This window comes from Cebidichthys violaceus, unplaced genomic scaffold (genome assembly GCF_023349555.1).
Source record: "Cebidichthys violaceus isolate CVI_PGR_0920_01 unplaced genomic scaffold, fCebVio1.0.p SCAF_17, whole genome shotgun sequence".
NCBI lineage: Eukaryota > Metazoa > Chordata > Actinopteri > Perciformes > Stichaeidae > Cebidichthys > Cebidichthys violaceus.
The window spans coordinates 4,811,084-4,823,539 of NW_027176340.1; the positions used below are offsets into that span (position 1 = coordinate 4,811,084).

Here is a 12,456-nt window from a genome sequence, read left to right on the forward strand (position 1 = left end):
ACAGGCTGTTTCTGCAGAAGCTGGCAGTTAAGCCGCCATGAATTTTAAGTATGGCCTTCAGTCAGGTCTGCATGTTATTAAATCCCCTGATGAGTTCCAATAATCTACATATTGAAGCCTGGATCTTCATATTAAAAGAAACGTAAAATTAAGGCTCAGCTCGAGCACGGAGCAGAAAAAATACATTGTGTGTGTGTGTGTGTGTGTGTGTATGTGTATATATAAAAAGTATATATATATATATATATATATATATATATATATATATATATATATATATATATATATATAATCCTAATTATAGGCAAACCAAGGCCGTATACACAGCAAAGTATTGTGTGCTGTGCAAACAAAATACAGAAAATAAAGAATAGCGAGTACATTATTAATCAATACTACCACAGTATAGAGAGACAAGGTAATTTTAAAGCTTGTTTCTGTTTCACTTGCTTCAGCCAGACAATTCAATTTTCTGCTGTGGATTGTTTTCACTGGGCTCCCAGCCGACTGTGCCGCGTATCTACTGCTGTGCTGGACAGGAAGAATTGAGCGGTTCGTCACTTCAACCGAGACGACACATGGGAGCTGTAGTTGTTGAAGGCTTTGTCATTTCATCTTTGTTAAAATGGCACGACTCAAATCAAAACGCAGAGCACAGCAGCAGACACCAATTCTGCTTAAAATATGGACAGAAAGTCGTTCGTTTTTTCAGCTTTTCAGAAAGACGGATATTCTATATCTGACAGTGGAACAGAAGCTAATACAGCCTCCTGAGGAAATGCTCATCTTTCACCACGTATCGTTTGAACGTGAAGTCAACGTTTGTCCACACTGGTGTTTTGAGGGAGTTTGTGTGAGGATCTCTTTGGCCACACATTAAACAACGACACAAAAGAAAAGCAGGTACATCTTTTCTTTCTCGTCCCGTTTTGGTCAGCAAACCCTAAAGCTGTGCTTTCATATCGACATTTTCTTAACTTTAGTGCCACAAAGCCCCCAATCAGGGTCACATCATTTTCAAAAGCTCAGTTTTCTTTTACACATTAAAATGCTTAATGTTTTCAGATTGAATCACTCTGGATGGCGTTTTTCCAAAAAGCTCAATTTTAAGTAGTTTTTAGTAGTGTGGACGGAGAGCCAAAAGAGAAAAGGACTTACAATCAAGCAAACGGCTCTGCCTTTAATTCATTTTAAAACCAGCCACCGAGGCGTGCTTTGTATTTCAAAAGGAGTTTTCTCTGTCACTTCAACATACCAGAGTGCCGATAAGACTTTTCCTGATTCAAGCTGGAACACTTTTCACAGCCCTCTAAACACTCCGACAGTTCACGATTTTTGACGCTTGATGAATGCTCACTTGTTTTACAGCTGCAGTTATTGTAAGTCCCAGCGATAAGAGCTGCTGCTAAACGCTTAAACTGTGAACAGCTGCTGGAGCAGGAAACCACCGTTAATGTGCAGACTGTGGAGCGATGATGAGTGGAGGAACCGGGGCGAGGGACAGACAACACAGCTGGCTGCTCCCCACTGATTAGCCTGACCTTGTATGCACGCTAAATGCATTGTGGGAAATAAACAAGCTCTAAGATTACCTGGCCAGAGAAACTTGAATTGGCCATACATCACATTAACAGGCAATTTAGGAGTTATGGTGTTTAAAACACCTAATGGGGATATCAATCATTGCGCAGGCCAAACCAGGGCAGTCATGCAAAACCTTTATTCACTTTCAACGGGTGTTCTCACAAAAACTCAATATTTAACAAGCTTTTTTTTCCCCCCCTCTGATCCCAAAGCTAAAACTAGACTGAGCACTTGCCTGCCTATCAATCATCTGCAGTCCCTCTCATTTAGACAAAAGAGGTATTTAACAGGTAAACATCTTCAGGCCCCCCCTTCCAGTGACCTGTTATCTCAGGGAGCGGGTCAGACCTGAGTCTGGCTGATTGGGAGCTGTAAAAAGGAGGGCTCCTATCGGCAGCAGCTCTAATTAAATCATCTGCGGCAAATCACGAACGCAGGGAATTACAGGAGATTACAGCCCCGGTCCGGCCCTGCCCAAAACCCCTGAGAACAATGGCTGTAATCCGTCTTAATTCCCCAGCTAATCAAGCAACGCAGGGCTCATAGCCTCATGGCTGCGACGGCCGGGTGCAGCGGTTCACATCCACCCGGATATCAAACTGACAGGGACGACACTATAGAAGCAGAGAATCCTTAATAATGCGACCACTCGTGCGGATTTTTAACATTTACTAAAATCTGAAATTGTCTCGGTACAAAAGCAATCTTCCTCAGACTCTCATTTCATACTCACCACTATTCTACCTCTAAGAGAGAAAGAGTGACGTCTTTCTCTGGTCTTTTTCATTTAATGAAAGCTTTATAGCGGTGTCACTGGTGTGCAGGCGGCTCTCCCTGCTGATCTGCCTCACTTCAGGGAGGCCCGAGCTCCGCATTAAGCCTCACTTTAAGCTGCAAAACTTTAAGGACAGCACTTCCCCTTTCATCCACTAAGATGACCATTAAGTCTCTCCACCGTGGATCCTTCCTCTCCGGGCCTGCCAGACCAGTTACGGCACGCTCAGCACCCCTGTGACCGACAGGTTCAACTGGCAGACGCGTGCCACTAATGATGTCATGCAACAGGTACAATGCATTGATTCATAATGAATCATAGAAAGAATCACATGCGGGTGCTTGTGTATTTCAACAGAAACGTAAGACACTTCTGCAGAACACACACACACACACACACACACACACACACACACACACACACACACACACACACACACACACACACCTCTTCAGGCGTTTTATTGTTGAGGTTGTACAAGTGAACTTCTAAAACGAATGCCTTTTGGGAATATCTGGGCTATATGGTGTCTTTTACTCTTTCCATAGTTCATCATTTTATAGTGTGTTGAATTTGCATTACACCTACAGTATGTGTGTGTGTGTGTGTGTGTGTGTGTGTGTGGCAACAGAATAGATACATAAATAAAAGAGAAGATATGGAGACTAAAAAAAAAAAAAAAAACATTCTGGAAAGTGGTATTGCGGGCAAAGATAAATGTATTGGATGGAAAAGATAAAAATGGCAACAAAAACTGGCGCAAATTAAATCTATTTTTTGTGTGTTGAGTATTACTGTCATATACATCAAGAAGTACTACCCTGAGCCTTCCACTTATTGTATTGGTATTAGTTTGTTTCTGCACTGTACTTTTGCTCTGCTTCATGCTCTTAGATGCTCGTTTAAAAAAGGAGATGCACTTATGACTTCTGGTGACTAGTAGTTCTCTTGAATACCTTTGTTGAATACACTTATTGTAAGTCTGCTAAATGACTGTAATGTAACTCATTTTACTTAAAACGTAAAAGCCTTAAGAGCTTCTTAAGACGCCGTTAGCCATCTACAGGCAGGTGTAGACTGACTCATTAGTATCATTAGTTTATATGCTTTTGAGAAACACCTGTTAAGCTTTTTACGATCATCTTAGCCTTAAATTACTATTTGAAAAAGCCCCGGCTGTATTCTCTTTACAGTACACTGCTGTAAAACATCTTTCCCTTGCACGTTTCCTGCCCCCCATCAAAACTACTTGCAGGGAAACACATCAAACTGCAAAAACCGACTCCTCTGTGCAGAAAGCCGACATAAACATTTGTAATGCACAACAGATGTATCGACATCCGACTCACTTAACTAAAGCCAGAGTGAACCAATGCAGCGGTTTATCTGCTGATCACACAACAGCATGGGCTGAAGTAAACATGCAGATCCGCTCTGTTCTGCCTCAAGCATCATCAGTGGAATCAGTAGTAAGTGCAAAACAAGCCACTGCCTCTCTCTGGACGAGGATAATATGCCAGCGCTCTGATGGAACATGACTGTTCTGTCTTTTCCCCCCCATGGCTCCATTTCCGCATGGACGCAGCCTCTCTCTCTGCCACACCACCCTGACTGACCGCCAAGCTGGACAAATTCGTTTAGTTGGGTGGGTGGGGGAGAAAACTAGCAGGGTGGCGGTGACTGGGAAATAGCTTCCCCAAAAAGAATCGGTGACCAAACGAGATCATTGGCTTTTAATAAAGCACATACCTCGGAAACAAGAAGATTACCGAGAGAGGAGACGGCACACAGGAGAGAGGGAAACAAAAAGAGAAAGCGAGATGGAGCTGCTAGAGAGAAAAGGAGAGCAGTCTGAGGCGAGCCACAGGGGAGATGGCAGCCGTGGGTGCCCTTGAAATTGCCTGACTCATTACTGCAGCAGCACGGCCATGCGTGGTGATGGCAGGCTCAGAGAGAGAGAGAGAGAGAGAGAGAGAGAGAGAGAGAGAGAGAGAGAGAGAGAGAGAGAGAGAGAGAGAGAGAGAGAGAGAGAGAGAGAGAGAGAGAGAGAGAGAGAGAGAGAGAGAGAGAGAGAGAGCTCTCGGCTGGGCTCTGACAGTCGGAGAGTGAAAGACAGCCATGTTTTTAAAACCACCAGAGGAACACTTCAAAAGGATGCTCATTCCTTCCCTTTTTCCAAAACACCAACCCCTGCAATACAGCGAGGCAGGCGAGAAAAAAAACAAACACACAATACGGTTTCATGATTAACCCCCTCTGTTTGTTGTCTGACAAAGGAGGGAAGAAATAGGTGTAAGGACGGCGTTAATGGAGGACGGCACACAGGTGCATCTGGACACTTTGAGTGACAGGTCTGTGTGGGCGACTCAACACCACTAATCATTTAATTCTTCAGCTGCGTGGGCTTGAGGCGAACTGAGACCAGCATTACTGCACAGCAGCTATAAAATCTATACTCTGTGGAACAAAGTTAAGCCCCCACCCCACCCCCACCCCCCACCCCAAATATGCATGGATAACCAGGGGTTGCAGTCTTACTTCCCTTCTTATCTGGTCTTACATCGCTGTCAAGTAGAGCGGAAACGCGTCCCGAGGGCAGAGCAGACAGCTGGATGGGTCCGTCTAGCTCTGCTGTCCTGCGGTCGCACACGGCCCCGCTGACAGCCTCCATCATCGCAATTAAGCCACGGAGGCTGCTGCGGCTTCCACTTTGTCCTCCGCAGCAGTTGACTGCCAACTTTAGGTCACAGCGGGTGCGATAATAAGTGCGCGGCTTCGTCCAGCTTCAATCAAGGTTACAGCGTCCAGCCAACCTCTATTTAAGATGGCGCCAGCGCTCCAAGTGTAGCGCGACTGAGGGAGGGATGTAATCTCATCACCATTAACCATGTTGCCTAAAAGAAGAAAAAAAAGGCATTATCTCCCAGAACATAGAGCGCTGTACTGGGTAAAAGATGTGGCTCTGGAGATAAGAAGTCTGGTTCCAACCTCATTCAATAAGTTCAAAGTAAGACTGACGGGCTAAAATAACCTCACAACAAAATAACAGAGGATTAAAATGATGAGACTGCTTGGAGTGTATTAAGAATCTGGAGATTGAGAGGGCTGATTGTGGCTCAGTTTAATTTTTTTTTTAGTTCAAGAAGATTTCCTTTTTATTTTTAATTGAGATTTTGCATTTAGAGTGCTTTCTGCTCTTGAACATCATGTTTAAATGGTGTTTAACGGCGGTCCAATATGACTGCTGGAATAAAACCCCTCATCAGAATGCATTAGTTCCCTGTGAAAGCTACGCTCCCTGACGCGAATGTCAAGCGGCAGACAAAATCCTCGTCCAACCCCCCCCTTAATGTCTATCTGTTAAGAAATATTGAGCAAGCAAGCAGTTATGCGTTGGGTGACTGTGTGCCAAATGTGTGTGTGTGTGTGTGTGTGTGTGTGTGTGTGTGTGTGTGTGTGTGTGTGTGTGTGTGTGTGTGTGTCAACCTGCAACGGTCGGGTGCTGGATGTGTTTGTGCGGTACAGATTTGGCCCGCAGGAGCGTTTACAGGAGGAAAAAAAGGATGCAAAATCAGCAGGAGGTAAAGCTCTCAACTCAGCAACAAGACTCAGGGGTCGGAGGTCAGCGGAGTGACACGCCAGGCTAAGAAGATTACAGGCCCGGCCTCGTCAGTGGACACCGGCCAGCCGAAACACACTGTGAACACAGAGTCGACAGCAGTGGTGCCATGACGTAACAGGAGTGTGTGAATCTAAACCTTTTTTTTGGGAATCTGGTCCGTTTGAGTAAATCACATCTAAAAAGGCTTTTGGTGCTCAAATGTGTTGTGACAGTGAGTTTAAAGCTTATGTAAAACACAAGCCATGAATGATAAACACACATGAGATGAGGTATTGACAGCGATGACATTTAGAACCAAAAAAGAAATCGGAACAGTTTGGCCGACACTCTGCAGTTCTGGATCACGACAGACTACGTTTTAATGTTTCAGTGTTTCATCACGTGGCCCATCCAAGGGCTTAGCTCATGGATGTTTAAAATGTGATTTTGTCATCCTAGTAGCTTTTGGATTGTGAAACACACTAATGATCAGTGTTCTGATATCTGTAGAGAGATGGGTTACTAACGACAAGGCGATGGAGGGCATGTCCGTGTCATCCTGCTCCTCTAGCGGACGATGTGGAGAGTAGGATGACGTAACTTAAAAGCAAACACTGCCGGGGAAATGGACAGCAACAGTGAACAATTATTACTCAGACATCAGGGGGGGGTTTTTTCGTGGGCTTTCCCACAGAACAAAATCATGACTCTTTACAGAGTATCTGGCAAATTTAAAGCAGACCGCACAAGTTCTCGTCCTCCTCTTTGTGAGCGAGTCACAGCTCTGCAGAGCCACACAAATGCTGAGTTATATCACGCTAACAGAGGCGGAGGAGTAAGCGTCATAGAATTAGAGACAACTTTCGCCAATCCCGAATCCAATGAGCCAAAGTGTTGAACAAAAACAAGCTTTGGCTCTCGCCCTACCAAAACCTTCACCCCCCCCCCCCCCCCGTCATCTACAGACTTTCCCACCCAACAAAAAAAACTCTAAGATCCATTTTAAAAAGGAGGTCACCATGCTGGCAGATAGTCAAAACACTGGAGCTGATTGCTGCTGCACTTTAACACATCCTCGCCATGTTGTTTTGGCACTTTAGCTCAGCATTGTCGAGCCTCATGCTAAAAGGCGCAGCTCTCACACATTCGTTTCCATCCGACACACAGCTCCCGTCGGCTCTGGGAGGGAAAAATAAAAACGATAAAGTAAACTTGGAAGTTGACAAATATAAGAAATAATTATATGGGCTCCTTAATTACACCGTCTGCTGCCTTGTTGTGATGTTCGCCTGGTGAAGTGATGAGACGTTGCTTAACAAAACACCCCACTTGTAGATCTAAAAAAGGAGAGCGTGCCAAGCCCGTCGTGGGACGGGGTTGTTTCCGACGGGGCCTCTGTGTGCTCGTACTCTCTTTCAGTATTGTCGATCTGGGAAGCCTCCAAAGCTCCTGCCAGAATACAAAATGCCAGAACGCTGCCTTGAAAAGAGCTCCAAGCAGAGGGACAAGCTGGTGTCCAAGAAAAGAGAAACATCTTGTGCTGGGCCTAATTACTTCTGCTCCAAGATTACACGGTTTTGACCTTTCTCAGGCTTCCAGAGCAGAGCCTGATTGGAAATTAAGGAGGAGAGCATTGATGTTCACAGCGCTGGTAATTCTATTCAATGCAGAACACAGGAGGGCACGGCTGCAGCTCTATACTACCCACTAACAGCCTCACGAAGTTTACATGTATTCTACTGAGAGAATTGTCTTTTGTTTTAATTCTCCCCTCAATCGATAAAACAATCCTGAAAACTACCGTATTTTTCGGACTATAAGGCGCACTTAAAATCCTTACATTTTCTAAAAAAATTGACAGTGCGCCTTATAATCCAGCGCGCCTTATGTATGGTTACTTGTTGTGCTTATTGATCGATTTTATGTGGTACAATGCGCTCAAAAATCTGTCGAAATATATAAGTACGACTTTGGTAAGCAACGAAGCCGCTCCGCTCAATGGCTATTCGGAGCATTACGGTACGCCGTGTCACTACCTGATCGGCCCCGTAACAGGAATGTAATGTCTAAACTAAAAGTCAAAATCGATCAATAAGCACAACAAGTAACCATCGGTCGCAACTGTCGTCCGAGCTTTCACGAAAGCTGGAATCATCACTGAACAGCCAAGTACCGATAACGGCAACAAGACTGACTCGGAAAATGACGAGAGGGATTCGGGCATTCTTGATGCCGAAATCGCACAGCTGTTTCACTCAGACACTGAAGATGAAGAATTCGATGGATTTGTGGAAGAGGAATGAATCGATAAGTGAGTGTATTTTTCTGTACCGGTATTTGTTGTTACAACTGAGTTGAATAAAGTTTGATTTACCGGACTGTGTTGTTTTGCTTAATGCGCCTTATAATCTGGTGCGGTTTATGTGTGAACATAGACACGTTAATTCACAGTGCGCCTTATAATCCGGTGCGCCTTATAGTCCGAAAAATACGGTAATATTTAAAAGCAATTGATATTAATCCTCGTAATTAAGACATTTTGTTTCACTCAGTTATGTGCCGATTATCGTTTGCGAGTTTTTCTTTATTACGCCTGAACAGATTCGGACTTTATTAATTGTGCAATTTCTTTAGATGCAGGTGTCAGAACAGCAAAGTAAAGAAATATGACATCAAAAAAAAAATCACAGAAAAATAAGATCAGATAGCCGAAGAAGAAGTGTAAATGATTAGAAACATTATGCGATAATATACAAATACACAAAAGCAGTACATGTCACGACGTTTTCAGAGGAAGTAAGGGTGTGTGTGATGGGTCTCGTGTTCATAGTGTAAAAAGACACCGCTACTGTTGCTGTTAAGGAAGTAAATCCAGTGTAATCAGCAGTTTAGATGACTAATAACCAGGAACAGTATCTGTCCCGCAACTTAAACTTCAGTCAACGTAAAAGCTGCAGTAACACGAGTACAACTACTCTTCACGTTGCCATTTTTCCGGACATTTCTCCGGCTCTGGCAAAGAAAGACGAGCTCCTAATTCTTCATCCGGTTTACAAAACCCTGATTGGCTTTGTTGTTTTTTTTTCCCAACGGCTGTCAATCCGGCCGACACCAGACCTTAGAAATCTCTCAATAAATGACAAACTCGTCCATCAATTCTGTCTCACTACTCTGCATCAGATTGAGTTTATGGTTCAGCCGCAGTCTCCACGTGATCCTGCTCACGGATTCACAGCAGTGAGAGCAAATTGAGCTCGCCGGTGTCAAAGATACACTTTCAGGAGGGTGTAGCTGGTGAGGGTAATGAATAGTCAATCTCATTGATACAGTCTCTGCAGCAAGGGAGGACTTTTAAAGTAACACTCAAAGTTACAACGTCTGTGGCATTTTTAAAAAAAATGTGTGGCGAAGACGATCGCGTAGCATTAAACTCAATGTTATGAATCATCACAAGTGTGAAACTAAAGCACAGATTATGTTAGTGTGACATCCAAACGTGTTGCTGCAACAGGAGAGTGTAATCCCTTCAAGACTGCATCGCAGAGTGTCAACAATCAACACTCTGGTCCGTTTCTTATCATGAAGTTCACCTTGCTGTCTGCCAAGAAGACCGGAAACCAAATCTCAACATCTACATCGGTAACAGCGGACTTGAGGAACGAGGGAGACCTTAAATGAGACGGAATGTGTTGCTTTGCATACTGGAGCAGAGAAGGAACAGGATTAGGAGCTTTGTTTCACAGTTATTGGATTTTGGCTCTGTGGGAATGGAATTATCCAAACACAGAGAGGAACGCAAACACCGAGCTGCTCCTGTTAATGTGGAAAATATGACTCAGTGTCAAGACATGTGACACGTTAACGTAAGCGTCACGAGGGAGCTCATGTCTACAAAGTCACTGTCAAGAGAAATATTATTGATCTGAACTTCATGGGATCAGTTTTACACGTCTGCCTGGGCACTCGCATGTCAAAATCCATTCACCGAGACATACCGCAATACTTCCAATGTACGCATTGAGAACAATATGACACTAATACTATCAAGTGCAGTGCATCCATATCGTCAGTGTTGCATTTGTTGTTGTTCAACGTGTGAAATTAATTTAAACGTGTAATTTAAAAAATCGTTGCAGGCAAGGTTTTACATTTATTCACTTTATTTCAGAGAGGGAATGAAACCCAACTGAACTCACAGATGTGCCAGGTAATGTGGGCATCAGCGAGGGAAAAGCAAATGAGATACGTTTCACTCCTGAGCACCTATTGGATTCAAAGTACTCCTGGGCAAAGCACAAAATCCCCAAGCGGCTTCAGCGAAGCTGCTCTGTGGCAGCAGAGGATTGAGGATGAACTGTCTGGGCAGCTCCCACGGGGCGAATGAGTGCAACTGCCTGAATGTGGCGCAGAGTGCCGATGGGTTCTAAGAAAATGTCAGCCTCATCCTCGCTAATGAGCCGTCAAGAGCGCGACCGCCGACACTGACCTGTATCTCCTCGTAGGCCTCGTCGATAGTCGTCACTTGGTGCTGCTCGTGCAGCGCCGGCTCGTCGCAGAAGAAGCACACCAGACTTTTGTCGGTGAGGCAGAAGAGCTTGACCTTCTCGTGGTCCTTGCAGGGGTAGGAGCTCCGCTGAGCGTTGAGGATGGCGTCCAGCGGGAAGGCCGAGTAGCGCTCCACAATGTTGGACAACTTGAGACTGGGCGAGAGCAGGGGATCGGTGAAGGTCCTCCGGCACTCGGGACAGTCCCGCACTCCGTGAAGCTCCTGCCTGCTCCAGTGCTCGGTGATGCACTTCCTGCAGAAGTAGTGCTCGCAGCCAAAGCTGACGGGGTCCTGGTAGATGCTGAGGCAGATGGAACAGAGGAGCTCGTCCTTCAAGCAGCAAGCCATTTGCAAAGACGGAGACCGAGCGGCATCTACAGGGGCAATGCTCCGGGGTCCGAGTGTACTTTGGTTTAATCTTCAGGCGTTCACTGCCAAGATCTTCAGAAACCTTTATTCTGTCTGTTGAAATATGGCACACAAAAACAATAAAGGTGCCATTAATCTCAAATGATGCACCTGGTGCAGGGGCTAATGTATTTTACAACAAACAAATGATTAACAGGGCAGATTCTCTCGGTTAAACATTAACGGAACACACTTCAATGAGAGCCAGGGAAACATTGAATGTCTCTCTAAGGGATTTCAGTGGGCTGTGATAGCTGTCTGTCACTTTTTAAGCAAAAATACCAACAAATTCACAGGCTACACCTTCTCAAATCTTAACATTTGCTCGTTTGCACAGCTTTTTTTTGTAATTCAACATCTTTCGGACAGTTTTGGACTGTTGGACGAACAAAACAACTAAACGGAAGATGTCCCTTGGGCTCTGGGAAAATTAGATTTTACCACTTTCTGACATTTTCCAGACCAAAACGATTCATGGATTGAGAAAACAATCAGCAGATTAATAGATAATCAAAAGAGTTGTAGCCCTATTTGGAAGCACTTTTAATAAGTGTCAAGTGCACAAGCTAATATCAGAAGTACCAGGTTGATCTTTTAAACCTCTTACTTTCTTAACAAAAACAACTAAATTGTAATGGAATTCTATTTAGCTTTCTCAGATGTGTGTTAGCTCCCTCCTTACCTGAGGAAACACCTGAATATGTTGATACTTTTATCTAAATACTTCTCCACCTGGCTACATCCTTTTCACCTCTCATTGTGGAGGATTGTTTGATCTCCATAGAAAACTGTCTGCACCAACCAACAAGGAAACAAGGAAACAGGGAAACACCTGCAGCGGTTTTATTTCCGCTGCTGTCTTCCTCCCACCCCGTTGTTAACAAGCTTCCTATTAAATTCCCACTGTTAGGAGATATTCAACAGCCCGGACTGAGCTTTTTTTTTTTTTTTAACTTCTTACCATCTACAACTGTCGAGACAACACTTGTGTTGTAACTTTGCATACAGACAATTTTAATTGGCTTGCTCTACATTTGCTTGCAAGCTGGATTTGTAAACATACCCGACCAGGACCACGACACCACAGCGGGAGGATGAGAGGGGACAGAGACACGAAACGGGACCAAACTAATTCAATAAGCTACATATTAAGAAGGGGGTGAACAGGTGAGGGGTGAAGGTATCTGCATTTGTCAATACATAAGCAAAGAAATGAATAGGAATGAATTAAAAAGACTCACTCACCGACTTCTTTCCAGCGACATCCGCGGCTTCAATGCGAGTGTCTTTCAGGAAGGAGAGCAGCTCACAGCGGCAACAGACGCAACCAACTGTATTGATCGATGGGGGTGTTATCAAACATAATATTTACTAGATTACAGCTGTTCATCGACAAATACCGTACAAGAGGGAAAGTCAATAGGGAATAGTATTAGATGTCTGTTAAATTTAGGATCATGAGTGATTTAATTAGGGGATATGACGCTTAATAAATGACAATATAAAGTTGAACTCCCTCTATTAATGGAGTGGCTCAGACTT

At 44.2% G+C, this 12,456-nt stretch overlaps 1 protein-coding gene across 2 annotated transcripts in view; it reads right to left on the reverse strand.

Moving 5' to 3' along the window:
* trim62.1 (tripartite motif containing 62, tandem duplicate 1) overlaps positions 1 to 12,186 on the reverse strand; it is a 30,634-nt gene extending 18,448 nt beyond the window's left edge. For both annotated transcript variants that reach the window (XM_068712268.1, XM_068712267.1), the window contains exons 1-2: positions 12,160 to 12,186; positions 10,447 to 10,968 (exon numbers count right to left, since the gene is read on the reverse strand). In XM_068712268.1, the coding sequence (XP_068568369.1) occupies positions 10,447 to 10,854 (408 nt within the window). In that variant the 5' untranslated portion in view covers positions 10,855 to 10,968; positions 12,160 to 12,186. The remainder of the gene's footprint in view (positions 1 to 10,446; positions 10,969 to 12,159) is intronic.
* Between the last annotated feature and the right edge of the window lie 270 nt (positions 12,187 to 12,456).